At 37.1% G+C, this 18,608-nt stretch overlaps 1 protein-coding gene across 6 annotated transcripts in view; it reads left to right on the top strand.

Annotated features, from left to right (window-relative positions):
• The window catches only part of PICALM (phosphatidylinositol binding clathrin assembly protein), a 66,824-nt gene that overhangs the window by 35,506 nt on the left and 12,710 nt on the right, over positions 1-18,608 (top strand). For 2 of the 6 annotated variants that reach the window (XM_064719945.1, XM_064719956.1), the window contains exons 8-19: positions 66-107; positions 823-908; positions 2,130-2,253; positions 2,589-2,725; positions 5,056-5,156; positions 9,919-10,068; positions 11,843-11,923; positions 14,475-14,582; positions 15,455-15,586; positions 15,676-15,706; positions 16,510-16,609; positions 18,363-18,386. In XM_064719945.1, the coding sequence (XP_064576015.1) occupies positions 66-107; positions 823-908; positions 2,130-2,253; positions 2,589-2,725; positions 5,056-5,156; positions 9,919-10,068; positions 11,843-11,923; positions 14,475-14,582; positions 15,455-15,586; positions 15,676-15,706; positions 16,510-16,609; positions 18,363-18,386 (1,116 nt within the window). The remainder of the gene's footprint in view (positions 1-65; positions 108-822; positions 909-2,129; positions 2,254-2,588; positions 2,726-5,055; positions 5,157-9,918; positions 10,069-11,842; positions 11,924-14,474; positions 14,583-15,454; positions 15,587-15,675; positions 15,707-16,509; positions 16,610-18,362; positions 18,387-18,608) is intronic. The other 4 variants (XM_064719973.1, XM_064719984.1, XM_064719952.1 and 1 more) reach the window with 3 other exon arrangements.

The raw sequence follows: 18,608 nt of genomic DNA, 5'->3' as shown, positions 1-18,608 counted from the left end.
TCTGAGTATCTCTGCCTTAAAAAAAAAAAACAAACAGGTTCTGAAGCTCATTTGTTTTATTACAGCAAGTTGGAATTGACAGAGGAGACATACCAGATCTCTCACAGGTAGATAAACCTATTATGTGTTTGCCAGTGCATGTATGTGTATTTTTAGGGTTGCATGATCAGAAATGCCATTATGGTACTAACTTAGGCATTACTGTATATGTTGTCACCAAGTTATCTCTAAGTTTGTGATTAAATCCAAGCTCTGTCAGAGCCTGGCTTTTATATTCAGTGATCCTGTTGTAAAAAATGTATAACATTTCTGTCATTCTCTAATTGAATTTTAAGATAACCTTATTTCCATCATGCTTGAAGACACAGTTTATATCTGTGAGGTCACATAATGAAAGTCTTACATGATATTACGAAGCTGTGGTTTTTAGCAGCCTTGCTTTTGGCTATATGCCTATTGAAGTTAATGTGAAGTTAATGTGAAGGCTTGCAGAACATGCACAAAGAAATTACCTTAGTTACAATTTCCTTCTTAGTGTCTCTTAAAACACTGACTGCTTCTGATTATCTGCCTGCTGTTTCCTAGCTGTTAATTTTAACATTTCTTGACTTATTTCAGTCCTTGCTGATAAATGATTGTGATGGAATAATGTAGTGAATAGAATACAGCCCCTTATACTTGAAGTCATTAAATAGGTACGGAATGCCAAGAGGGGGTGAAAGTGTTCAGAGCTGTTGTACCAGTTGCCCTACAGTTGCATTCTCTGAAAATATTTAAACTATTGGTTTCTTCAGATGTATTCCCCAATGTCTCTCTTTGCAGGCACCGAGTAGCCTTCTTGATGCTTTGGAACAGCATTTAGCTTCTCTAGAGGGGAAGAAAATCAAAGATTCCACAGCTGCAAGCAGGTGCTTATACACTTGTCCTTTTGGACAATTGTCAAATTGAGTGTTAAATAAGTTTTTTTTTTCAATTTCATTGTAAATTAAGATGTGAGGAGGCTCCCTTAAAGGCATTGTATGAGCAATGATGGATTAGGAAGTTGTCATATCTTAAAACAGCTTCTTCCAGGTCAGCAGAACTACAATCTAAGGACCTGTAAGGGTCTCCTCTAGCATCCCTACTTACATTTCTAGCCTTGGATCCTGAACTTCTGAAGAGAATCTGAGTTTCTTTCATGTACTACCTGGAAAGGTTCTTTTCATGTTAATAATTAGACTTCTGCAAGGTATGCATCATGAATAAATACATGTCCTTAGACTTCTACATCTCAGCTTTAATCTCTGTTTTGTCAAAAGCAAGGAAATGCTTCCAGGAAGTCCTTACATTAAGAATGAATTTTGAAAGTACTTGAAAGTGAAAGCCATAATGCATATGGTATAAGGCATTAAATTATTGTGAGTGCTTTCTGAAATAGAACAGGCAAAACAGAGAAGTCCCCTCTGCATGACAAATTTCATTGTTCAAATTTAACAAAGCATAATCTTGGGGGTAAGACTTGTAAAATTAAATAGCATTTCTCTATTGCATGTTCAAAAACTGAAGCACTAATATTTTATGAGTTCATTGTGGCAGTGACTATTAGGGCACTATTTTGTTAGGCCACTAATTTTTAGAATATTTGCTTTCTTTTTTAAGATTACTCTTTTAAAAGTTAAGTATTTGTTTTAAATCTTTTTGCATACTGTTAAACACGATGCTAAATGAAAAATTTCTTTTGGGATATATTAAAAGCATTGATAGTTTGTTCACTAAGCCTGTTAAATTAACAACAATTTGAAATGGAGCCCAGATGATTGTAGATTGCTGTGTGCCTACAAATATTGTCATTTTAGGCAAACAGGAGAAAAGGCTTCAAATGTGTATTTTGTGATGAAATTTGGAGGGGAAGCATTTAAGGTGGAAAATCCAAAAGCCGGTAGAGTAGACTGCAAGATTTCTGGGCATTTTTAATTTTGCATTTCATATGATGTGTCTTATGTAAACTTTTCACTTGGCAGTGTAAGATCTGGCCAATGTTACAGCGAGCTCAGAAGGAGACTGGGTGGGTACGAGTGAAGTGTTCTTCAGACGCCGCTGTCACGTGTGGTGTTTTAACAGCCAGCTTTTCTCCTGTCCAATGGCTTTAGGGCTACCACCCTTTCCAATGCAGTCTCTTCCCTTGCAAGCACTGGCCTGTCCCTCACGAAAGTGGATGAAAGGGAAAAACAAGCTGCGTTAGAGGAAGAACAGGCTCTCTTAAAAGCTTTAAAGGTAAGCATACAGAATTTTTAATTGAAAATACTTTTCCTGTATTCTTTTCCATAGCTTATTAGGATTCTTAAAAAAGCAAAGGGGAAAACAGAGTTATTAATACTTACCATGTACTGTTGGCAAAGTGTTGGAAGTAGAATTGTGTGTACTTAGATGGTACAGCTTGTGGAGGGTTTGTTAGTTTTCTGAAGCATTTGTGGCACCACTGACTCTTGTAATTACAAGTGGCTAACACTAGTGTGTTGAATAAATAATTCTTTAGTTCTGCTTTATTTACCTCCCATGTCATACACACAAATGTTCCGATTTTTTATACCCGCTCATTTTCCCAACAGGAGCAACGTCTAAAAGAGCTTGCAAAGAAGCCTCATACCTCTTTAACCACAGCAGCTTCTCCTGTCTCAACTGCAGCAGGAAGCATAATGACTACACCAGCCATTGATATTTTTTCTACCCCTAGCTCCTCTAACAGGTATGCTGAATCCTCCACTGGAGATGTGCTGCAGCAAGGGTTTCCTCTAAACTTGTGCCACAGAGTGTATATTGCACAAGATTGGTTGGGTGTAGAGTACATTAGCAATGTGATAAGAAATCATAGTGAAGCTGATGAAAAATAGCCTTTTGTAATAAATAACATAAAACTATGTTCTCATCTGTTTGCAGAAGTTTCTGGTATAAACTGCCTGCTGACAGCCCTTGTAGCTGTTATTAGTCCATAAGCCAGACGGCTGGAATTGTAAAACACACATACTTTATCCCCAGGGAGCATTACAAGTAAATTTGAGAAAAGTCAAATAAAAATTCTGTTTGAGAAGTCATAAAGAAAATGCATTTCTAGATCTTTAAAGGTAGAGTGGCAAATATTTTGTCTAGTTTTTCAGAAAAAGAAAAGCCTGAAACAGGGTTTGAAATGAGAGGCAGGTTTTGAAGTCTTGTGTTGTATCTGGAACATTTCTGCAAGGACCTGCAAAGAAAGTGCAAGAGTATCCACTGCATGCTAATCCTGATCTTTGACTAACAGGAGATGTTGGTATGAGCAAGTGTGTGATGTTCATTCTGTAAAATACCTGTCAAACTAAGCAGCAGCAGAAAGCACAGTGCTTTTATCAGTGTAGAAGGAATCTACGCTCTGAAGTCATATTTTTTGCTTTTAGCCTGGTCCTAAACCTGAAGGGATTGTGTAGTTGTTCTGTTGGAGCTCACATAAGAATCTACTGCTCTTTTGACGGCTGTCTTTCCCATTAAAAAGCTGTTGTAGGAAGTTACTCGACACCAAGTATGTGGTAAACAGCTGAGTCACGTATAAGAAGCTAGGGAATCTGTCAGTGTTAGTAACTGAGAGACTTCCTGGTAAAAAGATTTTTTTTTAAATTGCTTTTTAGAGACCAGGAAACTTGAAATGGGTTTGTGTTTTGAACTTGAGTATCTGATCTTGCTTCTTAAGAGGTCTGAAACATAGAAACATCTCATAAATCTTCTTTAAACAGACAGAAACGCTGCATAGTGAGGACAAGAGTGTTTTCTTGTAAAAAAACCCCAAATGCTAGTTTTTCATGTTCAAATTTCCTTGCTGGCAGAATGAATGCTATGAGTAAAGAACAGATTTTGAAGCAGGAGTTGCCATCATGGGGATATGCTGGGTCAGAAGTTCAGTGGCTTGCTATTAAATGCAATATGTCTGGTTAATCCCTGTCATTATCTTGAACAAGCTTTACCTTGAAAATTATCTTTGTTCAGCTGCTCACATTACAGGGCAGTGCCAGACCATGCTGCTTTTTAATAGGAGCAGTAGTGGAAAAATGTGATTTCAATCACTGCTGAAATGAATCATGCGATACCGCAAGTGATTGGGTGAGCAAGAAAATATACAGAGATCTAGGATGTCACTACTGGCCATTAAACTCTTGTGCTGTCTCATTTAGAGAGATGTTTGGATGTCACAGTGATTCAGCTTCTGTGCGTGGTAGAAGACATATGTGCAGATTTGGGTTCATTTCATGTCCTAAAAGTTTCTGGGAGAAGACCAGTACTCTTTTTTTTTTTTTTCTTTTTTATTTCTTTTCTTTTTTCCCAAGACTTAAAGTGTGAAATGAACTCTCTGCAAGAGGATGAATTTTACTGTTCTTGTCTGACTCTTTAAATTTGTGCAGAAGTTGTATATAAGCCTTCACTCTTAATTTCATTGTGATGTTATAAGTTCTCAATTTGATTTTGAATAGTCTAAAATGTGCATTTAAATATGTTTTCATTCACATGCCTGATGTGTGATCAAGTGTTTCAAGGCCTCTCAGATTTTGCTTTCCCTTTAATAGTTCATGGTTGTGATGTAGTTTCTCAGCAGTGATTGTAGTGGAAAGATCAGAGTTGTGGAATTTAGAGTAATAGTTTGGTGGTGCAGCCCATTAGAGTTGATTTTGTCTTTTTTTTTTTTTTTTTTTTTTTTTGTTGTTGTTGTTGTATTATAGAGTTTTCATGAGGTGAACTTTAAAAGTTGATGAAGAGTTCTGAATATAACATCTCCTAGCCTGGCATTGGACTGTGAGGACACCTGTCTTTTTCTTGGACAGCTTTGATTTGACAAAAGCCCCTTGGTATAACATACAACTTACCTTGATAAATTAACACTTTTTTACAGAATTGAAAACATGGAGCTCACCAGCCCTTCTGATTTTGGCTCAATTTTATCCATTTTGTAATGACCATTTTGTAACAAAGGTTTCATTACTGTTGACAGTGGCTAGTATTTGCTTATATTGAAAACTGTGATGTAGTTCAAACAGTTGTATTAATTTATCTTTGTAGCACTTCAAAGCTGCCAAATGATCTGCTTGATTTGCAGCCAACTTTTCATCCGTCTGTACATCCTATATCAGCTACTCCACAAGTAGGAAGTACCTGGGGAGGTAAGAATTCTGAGTTGAATTAAGGTTCTAATTGCCATGACCATGTTCCTGTACATGTTGCCCCTAGTCTGGGGGGTAATTCTGCCTTAAAGAGAGAGATCTTAAGACATTACAAGTGAATAAAGGGATGATAAAAAGTAAAATATGTGTATACATTAAAATAATATAGCAGTGTGTGGTGATTCTAAATTTTTTCATATGTGTTCTTATTAGTAAAGTTACTTTAATTGTTGATGAGCTCTGCCAGCCTCATAACTGCTCTCTTCAAGGTTCACATAGGCAGCTGCAGAAATTTAGCATTCAGAAGTCAGTTCAGTGAAGATGTCTAAGAGGTAGACTATGCTGCAAACAGAAACCTGAATGCAAAATCGTTTTAGTACATATTCTAAATTTTGTGTAATATTAAATCAAATTTGCTGGTGATGGTAATGCAGAACTTGGATAAAGCCTGAAATGAGACACTTGTGACAACTGTGCATAGAAGGAAAGGCAAGAGTTAGTTAGCAAAATAATAATAATAAGGCTTCTCTGCCTTATTAAATTCTCTGCTATATTTCATTTAACTACAATAGCAAATCAGCAAAAAGCTGTGGTTGGATCTGTTAAGTGAAGAGAAAAAATTTACATTCTCCCCTCTGAAATGTGCTCTGGAACATCCAAATTTTCATTCTGCCCAGTTTCTTAAATGATCTTATCGGTGCAGTCAAATGATCTTATCGGTGCAGTCAAGTCCTCAAACCAAGGGGTCAAGAAAGAGAGTTCTAGAAAGTCATGAATTTTCCTTCAAGATTGGTTTGAGTGCAGGAGCATTTTGATGTTTACTCCAAGTTCTTGGCTGCTTTGCAGTGTTCCAGAATAATTCAGATACAGTATTATATTGCTATATAACTGTTGGTTATACTGGTGGAAGATTAAAGAGCTTTATGACAGAGGGAGGTAGTGTTGCTTTATTTTTCTACATAAATGACGCTTAATAAAATAGTAAACTCCTGAACTATGTGGCTATTTCCAGATTATTTTTTTCTAAACTAGATGCTTGCAAAAATGTTTAATTTTATGATGCGGAAAATTGGGAATTGCTGCTTCAGGAGGTTTCATAGGCATCAGAACAACCATGTTCTAAATTTTTACTTCCATGTTTAGTTTTACGAGCTATAGCTCTTCTTAACATCTTTCCAGCTATCTAATGTATCTTCATAATAAGCTGTGTATGTATTCTGCTTCCCTATTTACTTTTTGCTGTGTACTTTGTTTTCTGTACCTTCTCACATTTGTTTGTAGGGAAATAACACAATTTTGAGTGAGGAAGGCACTACTAATATATGTGGCAGCTTCTAAAATGAATTACTAGTTTACTTGTTCTTTAGTTCTGCTGAGCAAAGCATCTTTGGAGAAAGATGTAGTGAGGAGTGTATGGAGTTAGGCACACAAATTTCAGTGCTAGATAGGCTTGGAGTTTAGAAATGGAGAAAAATGGTTTGGCTCATCTTGATTGCTTTATCCCCAATACCTTATGTTTCAGCTTGTCCTGTTTGTTTCATGTGTGAGATATAAAAGGGGTGAGCTATTTGCCTCTCAAAGGTCACATCACAAATTCAGCATTTCTTCATGAACCTGAAAGTTGAGCCTGAAGGTCTGTTTGTTCAATGTTGTGTTGCTTGTGGTATGAGTCTTCAGTACTAGTCGTTGATATTTCTGCTTACTATTGACACATTTCCAAATACTTATAAGACTTAATTAACTGTGAAGAGTTGGATTGTCTTCTAAAGTTTTAGGCTAAAATTCTGGGATCATAATTTTTTGTGTTACCTTTCATCAAAAAATTCCCAGCTCTTCAGCTTTACAGACATAAACACTCACTTCACACAGGTGAGGTAGATAAGAAGTACTTTCCACATTTTACAGATGGGGAAATCTGAGCAGTTAACTGACTTGTCTGAGGTCATACGGCAAGTCAGTGGCAGAGCCAAGAATGAAACCTGAACTAGTTCCAGTCCTGTGCTCTAACCACTGCACAGCATCCCTCCCTTAGGTAATTTTCTGACATGATGATCTTTGTATTTGGTGTATATGGTGTCTTTGAGAAGAGTATCAGATCAGCCAAAATCAGTTACTGTTAAAAATTTTGTGCAGAAGCCCTTAGGTGTGTAATAAAACAATAAATTGTTACAGAAGTGTTCTTTTTGGGTCGTTGCCTTTAGTTTTGTGCTTCCAAAAATGTAAAAACTAACAAGGTTAAACTCTTGGAGAATGGGTTCTGTGACTGTCTGTTTTCAGTTTACCTATTTCAGACTGTAAAAGATGCCATTGAAAATCATTTGTCACTGTTTTTTCAGACAAAATACTTCTAATTGGATAACTTAAAGGTAGAAATTTGCAAATTTCAAACTACTCTTTTAAATGCACTTAAATCATTAATGCCTAATGATGGCATGCTGGTGCAGAGTGATTCCATTGAGATAAACAGATGCCATTTGAATTCAAGGATGAAATTGGGCTTTAGAAACATTGAGGTGTTGCTGTCAGAACTGACAGCAATTTTTAAAACTTGAATATAGAAGGATATAAGTTAGGATATAAAACCCAATTAATTTTTGGTTACTTTTGTTACTAGCATTTGCGAGTTCTGAGACTTGGACAAGATTGGACATGCTGGCTAGGGTTAGACTGTGGTAGACAAGCAGAGAATCTGAGAAAGGGTTAAATTTCTGAGAAAATCTTGATAATCTAAAGTTGGATTATATTGTTTTAGCTAGTCAAAACACAGGAAGTTCCATATACAACCTTGGGAACTGGGAACAGAAAGTAATTTTTGGTTATTTTCTGGATGAGTGCATGTGTAAAATAATTTTAGTGGATGGTAGATTCAGACAAATACAGTTGAAAACTTGTGCTTATTAACTTCTTCCATATTGTTTTATCTGCACTAGTTATTGGGATTCTTTGGAGATCATTCCAGCTGTTCCTGGTACATTTGCCAGCTGTCAATTTGTACCTAAACTTCAAAAGCAAAACAGATGTATCAGTGTGGAAATGAACATTTTGACCCATCTGTTTGAATTTTTTCCACTTATATAATATATATAAAGAGAACCAATAAAATAAGAAGAACGTGAAGAAGCAACAGAAAGAGCAAGGAGGAGCTGATGCACAGATAATCTGCCCCATTTTTATTGACAGATTTGTTTGTTCTACATCTTTTAAAATGACATTGAAAGCAGAAAGCAGTTTTAAGGAGTAGCTGAAGCAAGGACTCAGCTTCAGGCAGCTAAAACCTACATGAGACAATATGTAATTTTGTATTTGTGTTATATATTACAAATATTATATCATTTTTTCTACTTACCTTTTAATCAGTGTTGGACACTGTCATTTTGCTGACTGAATGATTTAGGAAAAGGTCTTTTAAGGTATTTGACTTGTTCTTGCAACGTAGCCAAGCAATTTGGGGAAAAGTCAGGTCTTACCTAATAACATACCTTGAGCTTGCAGCAAATCAAAGCATGCTTTAAGCCTGCAAAGAATAATGTAGTTATTTTGTTTCCTTTAGGACTTTGCTACCCATTATGAGCACATTCTGAAGCTGTGTGGGACTTAGAGCTAAGAATCAGGAAGTGAGATTCAGGGAGAGAAAATAACTTCCACTTCAAAACTGCTTCACGCATCACAATAGTATTTACAAGAGTTACGGATAAATGCATAAACTGGCCAGGTTAAAAATAAAAAAAAAAGGCCAGGAACTAAAGTATTTAGCACATCTTTACTGTAATTACTATTCAGAAATTTCTCTCTAGTGGCTTTGTCTAGAAGATCAAGCTGCACTTCAGGCACAGTGATAAGTAGTAGGGCTAGATACAACCTTTGCTGATCTCACCTAGTGAGTTCTTGAGTTTTCCATCAAGGGTTCATGGGCTCTGAAACCAGACAGCTAAACCACAGCTCCTTCTGTCAACAAGTGTTATAGCTGCCTTCTGTATCCTGTTTATCTGTCACATTCTGAATTACAGGAGTACTTGAGCTTGGCAACTGCATCCATTCTCAGGAAACCCCGAAACTATGTGCCTTGGGAAGCCACACATATAGATCCATGTTTCCATCATTCCAATAAAGTCTGACAATGTTTTAGTAAGGAACATTTTCCTTATTATGGCTTAGGGTCTGTTGTCTGTAAAAGCAGAGCAGTCCTTTGCTTGCTTGCAGGTATCAGCATACCCACAACAAGCTGCTGTTCCTGGTGCCCCAGGTACCAAGGAAAGTGCTTATGTCCTGTATGTTACCTTGGTATAATCATAGCTCTTGAAAATTTTGTGATGCTCAGTAACAGAAAAACCCCTAAACAAAGTTTGGAGAAAGAGAGGCTCATCTCAGTTGTTTTGTTTAGGCTTTTTAAGTTGTCTTGGGGATGTTACTGCATTGAATCCTCTCATAGCACCTTGGGTTCTGTAGTGCTGACAGGCGTCCTCTGCTCCAGAGACTTTGTTGCAAATGTCTGGACAAGACTGGGAGAAACAAAAAGTGATGGTGTTTAAAGAGGAATAACATTAGTTAGTTTCAGTCTAAAACACATTCAGGAAGAAGCACAGTTTATAAGTTGGTGTTATTGATTTAATAATTAAAAAAGAGGAAATTATTAGCTACTATCTGCAGTCCTTGACAACTTGAAAGTGAGATCAATAGCTGGGTCATCCCAAGCTTAGAGATGTCAGGAGGAAACTAAATCCGTCTCCCTTTTCTTCTTTCTCTGCTCTCTGGAATTGAACAGATCCTTTTTCTGCTACTGTTGATAGTGTTGATGATGCCATTCCAAATCTAAATCCTTTCCTTACAAAAACTAACGATGCTGCTCATCTGTCTGTGTCTTCTGATGTATCTACTTTCACCAGTAGGACACCCACACATGAAATATTTGTTGGTAAAGTACCATTTTAAACTAATTTCCTATTTCCTAAAAATTTTAACATTATTTTAGTTTCTAAAATATATTTTTGCAGCCTTTCAGAAAATAAAAGCTGGTCATTTGGGGCTGGTTTTATGCGATGTTAGAATTTGATTTAGTAGCTCTACAATAAAAATGGTGTTAAAATCCTTTTTTGGCTGCCTAGATGGGATTCTAACCTGATGTAAACAAACAGAGCAATTGCTTGAGTGCAGTTTTACAGTCTCTTGTACTTGGGAATTGTAAGGTGAAATGCTGCATATGCCTGAGAAGGAAAAGAAAATGCTGTTGCTTTCTTCCTCAGGTTGAAATGCTCTTTTTAAACAAAGGAGTCTTTTCTGATTTTTTTAATAATTGATGGTTTTGCCCCAGTCATATAGTCACTAACAAAGCTGTTAAAATCATGCACATATTGATGCATAATCTACTCAGACTATGGGGCAATACCTATGGGACAATAAACTAATAACTCACCCGTTAAAAGCTGTTCATATTTTACTTTGGAGATGGTTCAGCATGGCTGTCTCACTAGAAATCCTTCCAACATTTGTCTTGGTACAGGAAGATGTAGTTTGTTTTCATAGATGAAAAAATCACTTCATTACATGTCAGTTCTGTTAAACAAAGCAAGTTTAAAGACAGTTGTACATCACAGGCTGTATTTATGCTGGTTGAACCTCACTAGAATTGATCAAAGACAAATACAGACTATTAGAACAAAGAGGGGTTTTTAATACCTCTGCTACTTGTTAACAGAGGTAAAACAAAAGGATTATCTCTTTAAAGATATTCATACTACCTATACATTGTCAACTTAACTAACTAGTTTCCTAGCCTGTTTGTCTTTATTGGAAAGACAAAACAGGAAAGAGAAATATATCTTTATATATAAAATACCTTTAGTTGGTACTGCTGTGTGTTAATCTGTCTTTTCCATGCTTCAATGAAATTGTTATGGTTCATGTAAATATAGAATGATTGTTTGAAATACAGCTGGGGTTTTTTTTTAATAGGATGGTTATTTAGTCAGGTTAGTTTTCTCTGTCTAACTTGCTCTGCAGTCACATGAAAAGCTGCAGCAATGCAGAGCTGTGAACAAGGACCCTGGTGGGCTTTTGTGGCTCTTGCTGGTCCTTGCAGTATTTATCACATGACTGCTCTGAAGTCACTGGAAATGGGTGGTGTTGATATTGCATTCCCGTCCAGTGTCTCTGCTCTCAGGATATAGCTAGAACCAGAGGGTGGCCTCCTGACAGATTCATGTAGGACATGTAGATGCAGTTTTAGCTGTAGCATGATCAAGGTGCTACAATAATGTGAATGTGGATTTAAAATAACTCTTTCTGGTTCTTTAGATCATTACAATCCATTTACTCAACTAAATCCCTTTGTGGCAAGCAAATATGAATATACTTCAGGTATAAGAAAAATGCCTTTTGAAGCTTTTACACTCATTTCCTCCAAGGGTGTAAAACGTGGCATTTGATTGGAAAACAAAAGATCCTAATATAGCTGTTCCTTGGAAATCGTGCTTTCCCCTTTTGTGTTAGAGATTGTGTAAACTTGTTTCTTACCGTCTGTCTGATGTGTATTGATTTCATTCCATTGGTTCTATGTTATTAGACTATATGTGGATTTATAGAATGATGTGAAATTGAAGTTTTGAATAGCAGTGTATCTTGGTTCTCTTTCTGTAACTCTCCCTCTTCTCCTTTCCTGGCTTTCTCTCTTGTGTGATACTCCTTATCAGATTCTTTTTGTGGTCCTCAAGCTTATCCTAACGCTTCTCATTTCCGCAATGAGCCTTCTTCTGTAGCTGGTCTATTTGGAGGTAGGTAATGGGACACAGCCTTACCACACACACAGAAGTTTGAATGTGTTGTGTGCCTAGAACTAGTGGGCATGTTGCTGACTACAGAAGTGCCTTGTTGTAGTGGCTCCAGCTAGAATTCATGTGCTTGTGCCAGGTGTGTGGTCACAAATGGTATGATTTTTTTCAGTTTCTACCAAACTAAGGCTTATTTAGCCTAAACATGAAATGAGTATCTCCCCATTTCAGGATCTCTCGTAGTTTGCTTGTTGCTGCATACCACACAAAAGACATGCATGTTTATAAGTAGCTTCTCATCTTGCTCTACCTCATTGTTTTTAAGATAAAGGGATTGGGATATTTTCGCTGCTTATGGCAATTTTGTTGATATATTGCTCTTAAACAGTGCACTAAACTAGTGTTAAACTTTGCAACAGAACAGGAGAAAGAGGTCTGTGCTGCACTGAAGTACTGGCTAATCAATTGTGCAGCTGTGTCATGTCTGTGTAGTAACCCCATACTGGTGCTGATTGTGGAACACCATCCTGATAATTGCTAGAGAGACTCTGAGCTGTGACAGGTTATAATCTGTCCAAACCAGGTTGAGCAGGGTGTGTAAACATTGCTGCAGTGCAAGGCTTAGGCATACCTTCAGTAAATGGTTTGTGGAAGGCTTAGTTCTTAAAAGCCCCATAAAGTCACATTTTGGTTTAGTATCTTTGCATAAAAATCAGTGTGTGTCATTTTGCAGAAGTTAAATGCTACAAATTACTGTGTTCCCTTTATTCCTTATTAAAAAAACCAGAATTATTAGTTTCTGTCAAGTCTTGATGTTCAAAGAAGCTCCATTCAAATACTGACCTTTGCACCTTTCAAAATATCCTTGTTAAACAAACTGCCCGAGTTGGTAGTTGATATCAAGAGTAGGATTTGATTTTTCTCAGGGCCTGATTCAAAGGAGTCCTGTGTATTGTTTTGTCTTGGAGATGGTCTCATCTTAGTTTCATAAAACTTGAAACTTCTAATATGTGAGAGAAGGAAACTCAGCTTGTTTTGGTTGAGGCTGATTGCTAAAGCAAAATACGAGCTATTATAAGTCAAGTTTTCTATTGGTACAGGCACGGTTTTAAGAGTTGCAGGACATCCCATCAAAGGAATTCCCATCTGAAGTTCAGAGTCTCTGAAATGGCTTGTAACAACTTGATGGTATACATGTCATAAAGATACTCATTTTGGTTTGTTGATTTACTCTCTTTTCCCACATTACTGCTTCCCATGTTTTGCTGTATGCAGTTTACTTTGATTTATTTTTAATGAAAATTACATTGTCTAAATTTTAGTGATGAAGTTAAGAGTCTTATGATCCTTTAAGACAAAAAGAAACAGATAATCCAAATTTGCTTTTTTTTTCTCTGAAGCTTATGTTCAAGAATAACATCCTGTAGTTACTAATTCTTTTAGGCAAAATGTGACTTATTTCAGAAAAACAGTAGGATTGAAATGATGTGCTGTCCCAGCAAGCAAAATGAAATCCAAGAAGTTTTCTTTGTCAGTCATTTTTACCCACTGCAGTGTTTTACTGCTGAAGTAGTTGTGATCCTTTCATTTCTTCGTGTCACATACTTTTTGTTAGAAACCAAAAGAGCTAATTTTCAAGGTGGCATTGCCTTTTTTTTTGTTTGGTGCTTTTTATATAAAGCAATGATTACTTCTGTTATTGCCTGAATACCAAGGTGTTGCACATGCACAGGCTTGTGTGTGATCACATATAACATTTAAAAATACTACAAACAAATGGTCATTACCTTCTTTATTACTGAATTATTGACTTAGGCTGCTGAACATCATATGCAATGCTTCATGCTGCAATAAATTTTCAGTGTTGAAAAATAATTGTGTATTTGTAGAACTCTACAGACACGTGGAATACAAAGGGAGTAAGTTTAGACAGCACTAGGAGCTGAAATGTGACTGTACTTCCCCATATCTTGCCATAATTTCTAGAAATTTGACTGAAAAACATGGTCAACTGCAAAATGTGGGTCCACAAGTAACTAAGAGCTATGAAAATTGGTTGTATTAGGTGTGTCTAATCAGAGGCATTAGTAGTTCAGGCATCTTGGGATGGTTTGGATCTTACTCCAGTTGTATCTGAAAGAATTGCTGGATTAATATAAACCACAGAGGAATAATCTTCAGTCAAATAATCCTGAAACAGATTCCACTCTAGCCAGCTTCTTTTCCTGGAGAAGCATGGCGACTTTTTCCTCAGTAATTTTATTGTAAACGTATGGTAAAAGAATAAGGAAGGTGTCCAGAGATTAAGTAATTGCAAGGGGACTGTCTTTTATGGCCTGCCTGTTCAGTTTTTTAGACAAAATCTTTCTTTGGACAAGTAACTTCGAATAAAGACCAAACAAACTGCTCAGTGTCAGGGTGTAATCTGGACTTTTGAGGTATTTCTTGTATTTCTGCAGTGCTGAGATATTTATTTGACTTGTCTTGCATAAAGGTGGATTTATGGGGAATGCTGTATAAAAACATACCATTTCTTTCTTTTTTTTCTACACAGGGTTCACCCCATCTCCTGTTGCTCAACCACAGCCATCAGCTGGCCTTAATGTTGACTTTGAGTCTGTGTTTGGAAACAAATCTTCTAATGTTGTCCCAGATTCTGGTGGTAAGACACTTGCTAAAATAAATAACGTATATCCTTTCCTTTAATTTATTTTAGTCTTGAGGTATAAATCTCTTAATATGTATTTACTTACACTACTGGGACAGAGTTTCAGATGAAGAAAAGAAAGCTGATTTTCAAAGGTCAATAACAGCATTAATCAAATAATTTCTCTTTACAGGCTATTTCTACACTCTGCTGAAATGTTTACACTGATTTCCCTCACTTAAATGTTTTAAACATTAGAACTTCACACAGTGAACAGCCTTCATTTTTATATGCTGTGAGCTGAAATTAAGCCTGTATTTGTAGAGTGTGGTTGGAGGAGGTAAAATTTCATCTTCATTTTATACATCTACAACATGGTTTTTGGCACTCCTTTGCCTCCTCTTTTGACATGAATATTGCTTCAGAAAATGATCAGTCAGTACAGTTAATTTGGATTGAAGTCATAGTGCTCTTTCTGTTCTTTTGAGCATCTGGAAAGTAGGTATTTTCTGATCTTTTTCATTAGACTCTTGATATCAGATTTTTTTTTTCCTAAGCCATTGATTTGCTAAAAGCAAATACATGTGTTTGTAAGATTGAAACACTTGCTATGGTTTTTTTGTTTTACATTTTGACTGCTTTATGATCACTATGAATCGATTCCATGTAAAATTGTCCCATAGGTTAAACCACTGAACTGAAATCTTATTTCCATAGTAAATATCTTTTTTATCAAGAGGCATAATAAGTTTTATCCTTCCTGTGTAAGGTAGCATCACCAGGTTAACTTTGGATTTTAGCCATTGTCCTGACTTTGCTGTCTAATTGAATATCATGACATTTGTGGGAGGCCTGTGATTCAAATCACTTATGTTTCTCATTCCAAGGCTTTGATGAACTAGGTGGTCTCCTAAAACCAACAGTGGCCTCTCAAAACCAGAGTCTTCCAGTTGCCAAAGTACCGCCTAATAAATTAGTGTCAGATGATCTGGATTCATCTTTAGCCAATCTTGTAGGCAGTAAGTATGGAACCACTAACATGTAAATACTTAGTGATTTCTTTTAAACAAACAGAATTTCAGTAGTCTCTTTTTCTCCCTTGTGACAGATTTGGGCATTGGAAATGGAACTACTAAAAAGTGAGTATGTTTAACAGAAGTTGAGCATTTGGATTTTCATGATAGTAAATTTTCATGAATGTGCATGTTGAAACCTGTGCATACCAAAATATAATGTTAGCCTTCAGAGCACATGTGGGAGTGTACAAGGTGTAATGAATTGTTGAGAGCTATTGGAAGGTGACTGTAGACTGAGTAGCAGTGACAGTGATAGCAGCAGGCAAGGTGTCTTGGGTCTGATTCCTTTCAGATTTCAGGTATATTAAAAAAAATAGTTCATCAAAATGTTTCTTTGTAGTTGTTGCTGGTAGTCATAGCACTCCTTAAATACTTGGTATGACCTGAGTGTGAGCAGAGCGGTTTTCAAGATTATGAAACTGCAACGTCGCTCTTGAGGCTGACCTTTAGACCAGTGAATTCTGAAGCAGGGTGTGTGTATTTGAGGGTAGGGAACATCGGCTCTAGCAGCAAAGCTGCAGAATGGAATTGGCAAATTTCAAGTTTGTTGGGACCATCTGTGTCAACTCTGAAATCATGCAGAAAACTAATATGCTGTCTTGAAATCTTACTCATATGTCTTGCTCTGAGTCAGATACTAACTTACCTATTCTGGGCAAGTTGATTGAGATGCTGAGGGGGCTCATGCTGAACATCTTTTCTTACTTTTCCAAGCCAAAACATGTTGTCACAAAATTTTTTATCAACCCCTTTGCTAAATGAGCTTCATTAATAAAGAAGCCTCATTCCCAAGTGAAAATGGTGTTTACCTGTTTTTTAAGGAAGTCCAATGTTTTCTAACAATTTTTAAAAAAATTTATTTGAAGTGATGTAAACTGGACTCAGCCAGGTGAAAAGAAACTAACAGGTGGTTCCAACTGGCAACCCAAGATTGCACCTACAACTGCGTGGAACGCTCCAACGTTGGTAAGCAAATGCTCATTTTAAAATAGTGAGTTCCCTGCAATTTAGATCTGCAGGGTGATGTGTAATGGATGAATTTGAAAATGGTCTGTTGTTGCAGTAAAAGGGTAATAGTAGTGGTCAGCTGGAGCTGTGTGCTACTGGGATTTGTTTTTATTGGCTGTGTGATTCTAGTAAACAGTTTGTGATAGGATGTGCAGGTTTAGCACCAACTTCAGTAGGGTTTGAGCAGCCTCTCTCTTGGGAGGTAGGGCTTTCTGGGTGTCACTCAATGGACTTTTCAAGTGCCTGTTGAGACAGGACGAGGGGCAATGGCTGTGAACTGACAGAGGTCAGGTTTAGATTAGATACGAGGAAGAAATTCTTTACTGTGAAGGTGTTGAGGCACTGGCAGAGGTTTCCCAGAGAAGCTGCGAAAGCCCCAGTCCCTGGAAGTGTTCAAGGCCAGGCTGGCTGCGGCTTTGAGCAGCCTGGTCTAGTGGAAGGTGTCCAGGTCCACAGCAGGGGGGTTTGTACTAGGTCACCATCCAAGTACTTTCCAAGGCAAAGCATTGTATGAGTTTATGATGTAAAACTCGGAATCCCAAGGAGTGAGGAAGCATTTGGCAGTCTAGAAAGGTGTAAGTGTGGAAGCGTCCTTCGGGTGCACTTACAGGCGCACTTAGACCATTCCATTGTAACTTGGCCTGCTCTGGGGGTGGGAACTGGCCCCATGATACTTGCAGAGGTGTCTGTGGCTACAGCTTTATTAATGTACATAACTACTGCTTTCCTGGCCTGGTGTGTGCATTGCTTTTAATCCATGTCAGTTTTGATGAGCAAGTTCATGTCTGTTTTAACAGGTAGTATTGGCAAGGATTTTGGGGTATCAGTGTAGGGCGAGGGCTTTTAATTACAAGTTAAGGCTTTACAGAAGTAGTTTTCACAACATTCACAGAACATTTTTGCATGTGACTCCTACTCACCCTTTCACCAATGACCTGGAGAGCTGTACATGGACAGAGCAGGTAACAAACAGCCCCCAAGGATTTATTGCATCTGATTCTGACTGGGGGAGGTTGAATCTGCAGTGCAGTAATGCAGCATTGTGGATTTGGAAAGATAGAACTTGTGTCCCTGGATCTGCCATCTCTTCCCTACCAGGTGTCCCCTATCAACTCACTACAATTATTTAGGGAGAAATAGGTTTGTGGATCTTACTGGAGGATATGTAGATATTGAAGAAATTGTAACTACTTACCTGTGTTAATGACTGGTGGTTTGAGTTTACCTGTGTGCTTGAATCTGTTTAATAACTCATGTCTTATATCTACATCTTGTGATGATAAGTCATTACAATTAACAGATTTATTATTGAGAGATACTGTTGAGACACTTCTTGTGAAACTGTTCTATAAACATAAAAAACTTGAAAAAGAAATAATGTGAGGGGAAAAAAAAAAGCTTTGTTTTCCTCTGCTGGTCCATTTATTGTGGATTTGCTGCAGCTTGCTAAGTAAATATGCTTTTGAAAATCTTTGATGAAAAAGGCATATACCAAATAAATGGACTATGCAAACCAATGTCAAACCTAATACCAATGACAGTATCACAGGTGTGTTGTCTCAGTGAATGACTTGAATTACAAGAATGTGTTGGAATAAACATTTAATGTATTTGTGAACTAAAATGCTATCTGTGTATATTCTGTTGTGTAAGTATTTGCTTCTAATCCAGTGTTATTGCATTATGTAATTGTTCTCCCTGGGAAATACAGAATGGCATGCATTTTCCACAATACGTAAGTGAAACAACCCACAGCCTTTTTGCAATCGACTGGCATGCTGATATTAACCACTGCTGTTGCAGAATCTCATAACCTCCTCGCTATTTACACATTTCTCATTTGAAAATCTTTGGTGTGCCAAAAATTGAGCTTTTCCTAGCATACACAAACTTCATAGGTGGTGTGCAGGCTCTTGAATCGAATGATGGCATGGGAAATACCGAGATTATTTTTCCT

This window comes from Zonotrichia leucophrys, chromosome 1 (genome assembly GCF_028769735.1).
Source record: "Zonotrichia leucophrys gambelii isolate GWCS_2022_RI chromosome 1, RI_Zleu_2.0, whole genome shotgun sequence".
Classification (NCBI taxonomy): domain Eukaryota; kingdom Metazoa; phylum Chordata; class Aves; order Passeriformes; family Passerellidae; genus Zonotrichia; species Zonotrichia leucophrys.
This window is presented reverse-complemented; position numbering and strand designations above follow the sequence as displayed.